We start from the raw sequence: 7,369 nt of genomic DNA on the forward strand, positions 1-7,369 counted from the left end.
GCCTAAATAGGCACGCAAAGAAGCTAGTGGTGGGAGAAAAAAAATCGATCCATCGATGCATCGCGATTCTCTCTCCAACGATTCTGGATCGATTCTGAGAATTTCAGAATCAATTCTGAGCTTAGTTTATAACCAGATGTGCGATGACGCAGAGTTTGCTTTAGAAACACCCGTCTTTTGCTTACTAACAATTCCCCACACACGTACCTTCAGTAAAATAATATTTAATAAAGTTCGGAAAGGTTGAAACGAATTATAAGGACATTCACAGGCTTCATTGTACAGGATGCGCTGTGAGAGACGCGCATGTTTGATGTTTGTTACGGACCCTGGTCTAGGTCAGGGAAGTAACATAAACAACAACACAACGCTTCTCAGTTAGTCTTTTATTTTGACTTTTCTTGCTCTCTTGATTGTTTTCGGAAGATGGTATCTCAGAGTTTACAAAGTGTCTTGAATAAGTCAAATAAATCAAACAAAGCAATATATGAAGCAAAATCTTCAGGGGTGAGCTAATGCCAAAATAACAAACAAACAGAAACTATCTTTCCCACAAGAAAGCTAACTTCCCTAATGATCACAAATAAAAGAAACAAAAAGATACAGAAAAAGGACCCTATCTCCTTAACTGTCCAGTAAACAGGAGAAAAGTGAAGGCCTTTTGGCCTACAAAAAAAACAAGGCACTCACCCCCTACAGCTTCTCAAAGTCATGTAGCTGGTATGTAACAGATGTAATCACAAGCATTGAGGTTTCTAAAAACATATCACCAAGAATTAGGTGGCTAACAGCACTCTGTTAACTCTACACAGGAAGAGCACAGCAGACATTGTGTTACACTTTCACAGGTCAAACACACAGTACAACAAAGTGCAAGCAAAAAAAAACAGAGAGCTCCCTCCAGAGGAATTCCAGGGGATTTTATAGTCCAGGCCTCTTTCTCTGGTCCAACCACCAACGGCTTCTCATTAAGTCCAGGACCAATCCTAAAGAAGGAGACAGCAGGAACAACAACAAAAGCATCACAACCGTAACACCCCCACCCTTAAAATTACAAATAATTATTTGTAATCACAAAGCAATTCTTAATCCTCAAGGTTACATGGTGCACGTGACAAGGCATCGGCAAGCACATTTTCACATCCCTTCTTGTGCCGAATTTCCAAATTAAAACCTTGTATCAAAAGAGACCAGCGCATCAGTCTTTGATTTGAATTCGACATCCGGCACAGAAAAACCAGGGGATTATGGTCAGTATACACCAGGATAGGGACATTACAAGCATCAAGATACATTTCGAAATGCTGAAGTGCAAGCAACAGTGCAAGAGCCTCTTTTTCGATTGTACTATAATGTCGCTGCGATTTCGTAAACTTCCTTGAAAAATAGCATACTGGGTGATCAATTCCAGTAACATCCTCCTGAATAAGGACTGCGCCTGCTCCCACCTCACTCGCATCCACTTCCAATTTAAATGGTCGTGAAAAATTCGGAGCTGATAGAACTGGGGCACTACACAGCAACGTTTTAACAGCATCAAAAGCTGACTGACATTCTAAACTCCACTCAAAAACTTTGGATTGACTCAGTAAGTTAGTAAGGGGTGATGCAACTTCAGCAAAATTCTTGCAAAAAGCACGGTAATATCCCGTCATTCCCAAGAAACGACGCAGCTCTCGTTTCGTTTTGGGAGCTGGGAAGTCAATTATGCACTCAATTTTCACATTGACAGGACGCACCTGTCCCTGACCCACACATTTCCCAAGATATGTCACGACCGCTTTACCGAACTCACATTTGGCAAGATTCAATGTAAGAGATGCATCACTTAGTCGATGAAAAACTGCATATAGACTTGTTAGATGCTGTTCCCAATCAGATGAATAAACGACAATGTCATCCAGGTATGCCTCACAGTTTTCTAACCCAGCCAGCACTATTCTCATTAGGCGTTGGAAAGTGGCGGGTGCGTTTCGCATCCCGAAAGCCATCCTCTTGTACTGCAGGAAATGATCAGGCGTAACAAAAGCAGAGATTTCTGAAGCCCTGGCGGTCAAAGGTACCTGCCAGTAACCCTTTAACAGGTCAAGCTTGGTTACAAACTTTGCAGCGCCAACCCTATCAATACAATCATCCATCCTTGGTAAAGGATAGGAATCAGGTTTCGTGATGGAATTTACCTTGCGGTAATCTGTGCAAAACCGAAATTTCCCATCTGATTTAGGCACCAACAGACAGGGTGAGCTCCATGGACTGGAACTTGGCACAGCAAAACCGTGTTCTAACAAGTATGCAGACTCTTTTTGCATTATTTCTCTCTTGATGGGATTTACACGATAAGAATTTTGCTTAATAGGAGAGCAATCACCCACATCAATATCATGTTCCAACACTGTGGTTTGACTAGGCACATCAGAAAAAAGAACAGGAAACTTTTTAATGAGCGCAACAACATCACTTTGACACGCTTCACTCAAATAACACAGATGGGACTTTAGATCCACTAAAAGCTTTGAATTGTCCAGCAGAGCACACGATACCTCTCGCATCCTAAGCCCATCCTCCTCAGGACAATACACAGCTGCCATAGCAGCAGAGATGGAATCAGTGGCTTCTGGCACACTCTGAGCTACATCCTTCGGAGTTACATCTCTCATTACATAGGCCTTAAGCATGTTAATATGACACACTCTGGTCTTTCGCTTTCTGTCAGGAGTATTAATGACATAATCTGTGTCACTTAATTTCTGCTTGATAGTATAGGGACCCGAGAACTTTGCCTGCAATGAGGACCCTGGAAGAGGAAGGAAGACGAGCACCAAATCACCTTCCTGGAAACTTCGATAAACACTCTTTTTATCAAAGCGGGTCTTCATTTTAATTTGAGTGCGGCCCAACTCCGAAAGTGCCACTTCACGAGCTCGGCGTAGGCGTTCTCTGAAGGAATTCACAAACTCAAGTACACTCGTTTGGGGGGTTGTCTCTGCCAACAACTGTTCACGAAACAGTTTTAACGGGCCCCGCACAGTGTGCCCAAACACTAATTCGGCAGGACTAAAACCTAAGGATTCCTGAACGGTTTCTCGTACAGCAAACATGACCAAGGGAACGCCCTCATCCCAATCTTTCCCAGTTTCAAAACAGTACGTACGCAACATACTTTTCAAGGTCTGATGAAAGCGTTCTAGTGCTCCCTGTGACTCTGGGTGATAGGCACTAGAAAGTTTATGCTTTACAGACAAACAGTCCAGAACCTGAGAAAACAGCTTGGAGGTAAAATTTGTACCTTGATCTGACTGTATAACTCTGGGAATACCAAATGTAGAGAAAAATTTGACCAGTTCTTTAGTCACATTCTTAGCTCTAATGGTACGCATAGGAATCGCCTCGGGGTACCGAGTAGCAGCACACATTAGAGTCAGCAAATACTGATAACCAGACTTAGTCTTGGGTAATGGACCAACGCAATCAATAATAATTCTCTCAAATGGCTCCGACACAATTGGAATAGGATGAAGAGGAGCACTAGGAATTCCCTGATTAGGTTTACCAGCTAGCTGGCACACATGACAGGATCGACAGTACTCTGAAACCGCTTTTTTCAAGCCAGGCCAAAAAAAATAGCGAAGAATGCGACCGAAAGTCTTGTTTACTCCGAGATGACCAGAGAGAGCATGATCATGAGCTAAACACAAAATCTGTTCACGATAATTATGAGGGACCACTACTTGAAACACAGTCTTCCAGCTCAGATCCTTCTCTGATGGGGACCACTTACGCATAAGCACTCCATCCTCCCAAACATAAGCCACATCTTTATCTACTACATCTTTTTGTACAGCCTCAGCAAGACACTTGGCTAGAGATGGGTCAGCTTTCTGTGCGGCCGCCAGCTGTTCTTTTCCGGCCCCAAGCATAGACTCCAACTGGACTACAACATCCTGGTCAGAAACACACACATTAGGAGAAACATCCTGCATACATTCATCTCTGTCAACTTTATCAGTCATAAATGTTTCAGACACATCTAAAACATCATCAAACTTTCTAGTCTGAGCACGGGTTACCGCACAGGCAGTAAAAACAGAAGGAAACTGTTGACCTACATCAAGCTGTTCACAAAACCCAGACACATCTGGCTGATCCACAACAATGGGCTGAGGAAACACCTTACCCCCAGCAATATCATTGCCTAGTATCAGACCTACTCCTTCTATCGGAAGCTGAGCACGTACTCCCAAACTTACAATTCCTGTAAACAAATCAGATTGAAGGTAAACAGAATGCAAAGGAACTTTAACACAGCCGAGCTCAATACCACGGATTAACACGCTTGATCCGCAGGACGACTGTTCTGAGAAGTCTAGTGCGCTTTCCACAATAAAGGATTGAACCGAACCAGTGTCTCGCAAGATTGTAATCGGCTTCAAATTTCCCTGCTCCCCTGTGAGAGATACTGCACCATTCATAATAAAAGGGCAGTATAAATTTGTATGCGAATTAATAGAATTAAACACAGAGGGAGCAGTATGAACCAGAGCAACTCCCTTTGGTTTCTCAGGAGGTTTAATCTGATTCCAGCGTTTACAATCAGCAATCAAATGTCCTGGCTCGCGACAGAAAAAACAAACGCGCCTCTCTCCCTCACGAGCCACATTGGTATTACGAAACACATTCGAAGCTGCTTCTCTATTCTCTCCTTTTCCTTTACCCTTAAAAAAAACCCTTGAGCTGTTTCTCACAGGAAACTCAGATGAACCATGTTTCTCTCTACACATAGACGGAGTAAAAACAGTTTTGTGCGTGAGCACAAATTCATCTGCCAAAACAGCGGCATTAGTCACAGACAAGACCTTCTGTTCATTCAGATATACAACAATGTTCTCTGAAACACAACTTTTAAAATCCTCTAACAACAAGAGTTCACGTAATTGCTCAAATGTTGTAACTCTGCTTGCTGCACACCATTTATCAAACAACACTGTTTTCTCACGAGCAAACTCGCCGAATGTTTGACTGGTAACTTTCTGATGGTTCCTGAATTTCTGGCGATAAGCTTCAGGTACTAATTCGTACGCTCTCAAAACAGCAGCTTTAACTGTATCGTAATTCAAACTTTGCTCAATAGGTAAAGCTGTACACACTTCCTGAGCTTTACCCACTAATTTACACTGCAATAACAGCGACCACAACTCTTTTGGCCAACGTAATGTAGCTGCTATGCGTTCGAAAGCGACGAAATAGGAGTCTACCTCCGTCTCTCTAAAAGGAGGAACAAGTGTAACGTATTTACTCACATCAAAGCTGGTCGCAGACGCACCAACAGAAGAGGTAGCGGGTGGACTTTGATTCTGTGCAGGTGAAATTGGAACATTCCCTGGCAAACGAGGAGATGGTGGTCTAGACCTGGGCACAGGCACAGGCACATTAGGTGATGATCTAGCTTGCAATTCCAAACTGCGTAATTTAAATTTATTATCAGCCTCTAACTCAAGAGTCCGAAAATGAAGAAGCTGCGCGTCATAATCCTGTTTCTTTAACTGCAGGTCCAACTCCTTCAATTTAATAGCCAGCATAGGATCAAATCGAGAATGACTAGGATCTATGCTTGAAAAAGGAAAGATATCTCCATCTACTGCTGCCTCAGCACCCTTCTCAATTACTCCTTCCACAGATTCATCTGGCAAAATTCTAGCCTCCACCAGTTTGCTATGCAACTCTTCTTTAACCAATCGTTTTGGCCCCTCCCTATGAACACCAATATTAAAGAAATCTGCAATTTGTAACAAATCAGCTTTACGACACTTATTAAATTCCTCCGTGGTAGGAGACAATGTAAACGACGTTAAATCAAATTCCATGCTTATACTCCTCAAATTCGTCAAGCACCAAAGAAAAATTACCAGGCAAAAAATGCTTGTATAACTAATATCAACTACCTTCATTGATATGCAATGGACGAGCCCCCAATTTATGTTACGGACCCTGGTCTAGGTCAGGGAAGTAACATAAACAACAACACAATGCTTCTCAGTTAGTCTTTTATTTTGACTTTTCTTGCTCTCTTGATTGTTTTCAGAAGATGGTATCTCAGAGTTTACAAAGTGTCTTGAATAAGTCAAATAAATCAAACAAAGCAATATATGAAGCAAAATCTTCAGGGGTGAGCTAATGCCAAAATAACAAACAAACAGAAACTATCTTTCCCACAAGAAAGCTAACTTCCCTAATGATCACAAATAAAAGAAACAAAAAGATACAGAAAAAGTACCCTATCTCCTTAACTGTCCAGTAAACAGGAGAAAAGTGAAGGCCTTTTGGCCTACAAAAAAAACAAGGCACTCACCCCCTACAGCTTCTCAAAGTCATGTAGCTGGTATGTAACAGATGTAATCACAAGCATTGAGGTTTCTAAAAACATATCACCAAGAATTAGGTGGCTAACAGCACTCTGTTAACTCTACACAGGAAGAGCACAGCAGACATTGTGTTACACTTTCACAGGTCAAACACACAGTACAACAAAGTGCAAGCAAAAAAAAAACAGAGAGCTCCCTCCAGAGGAATTCCAGGGGATTTTATAGTCCAGGCCTCTTTCTCTGGTCCAACCACCAACGGCTTCTCATTAAGTCCAGGACCAATCCTAAAGAAGGAGACAGCAGGAACAACAACAAAAGCATCACAACCGTAACATGTTACACTTGAAGTGTGCTGCCTCGCGCGTCGATATTCTCCTTAAAAATGCTCTACGAAGTCATCGTTTATGTGGTTTGGAATGCAGTGGACTTATATATTTAAAATATGAACCTCGCTAACAGAAGGCTGCTTTCAGTTTCAAATGCTGATCCGCGCTTTGTTTGTGTTGACTGCTCGCGCATGCGGCTGTGCGACTCCGTGTGAGTGGTTTAATATACTTGTGCAAAATGAACGTAAACACAGCAAGTTATGTCTTAAGGGATTAAACGGTGAGGACAAACCAGGCCTATTTAAAAAGAGATCCGAGCGTGAATGCAGCTAAATAGATATCTAAGATATCTCAGTCTAATAAGATGTCAAAGTAAAAAACAAAAGTATGATGAAAATAAATCACTCACAGTTTTTGAATGGAAAATGTTCAGATAATCTTAAATACTGAAAGCACTCTTCTGTTTCTTTGTCATTTGTTTCTATGCTTCTCTTTATTATTTGCTATTTATATGGTTTGAAGTTATATTAGTTTAAAATTCTTAAAATAAAACTGTTTTAATGTTTTATTTATTTTATTTGTAATTATAAAACAAATAGACTACTTAATTACTTATGTAAACTAATGAATTAATGGGGGGGGGGGGGGGGGGGGTAGATAAAGAATCGTTCTGGAATCGGATCG

The 7,369-nt window shown here is 41.5% G+C and overlaps 1 protein-coding gene across 1 annotated transcript; it reads right to left on the bottom strand.

Annotated features, from left to right (window-relative positions):
- Positions 1-798: 798 nt before the first annotated feature.
- Positions 799-6,687, bottom strand: LOC311295661 (uncharacterized protein; the record flags this gene model as incomplete). Its single annotated transcript, XM_084417126.1, has 3 exons — positions 6,347-6,687; positions 2,181-5,406; positions 799-804 (listed from the first exon to the last, which is right to left on the bottom strand). Exons 1-3 carry the CDS (start codon positions 6,367-6,369, stop codon positions 799-801), a joined length of 3,255 nt encoding a protein of 1,084 aa, XP_084273252.1. The 5' UTR covers positions 6,370-6,687.
- Between the last annotated feature and the right edge of the window lie 682 nt (positions 6,688-7,369).

This window comes from Rutilus rutilus (genome assembly GCF_951802725.1).
Source record: "Rutilus rutilus genome assembly, chromosome: 8".
Lineage (NCBI taxonomy): Eukaryota > Metazoa > Chordata > Actinopteri > Cypriniformes > Leuciscidae > Rutilus > Rutilus rutilus.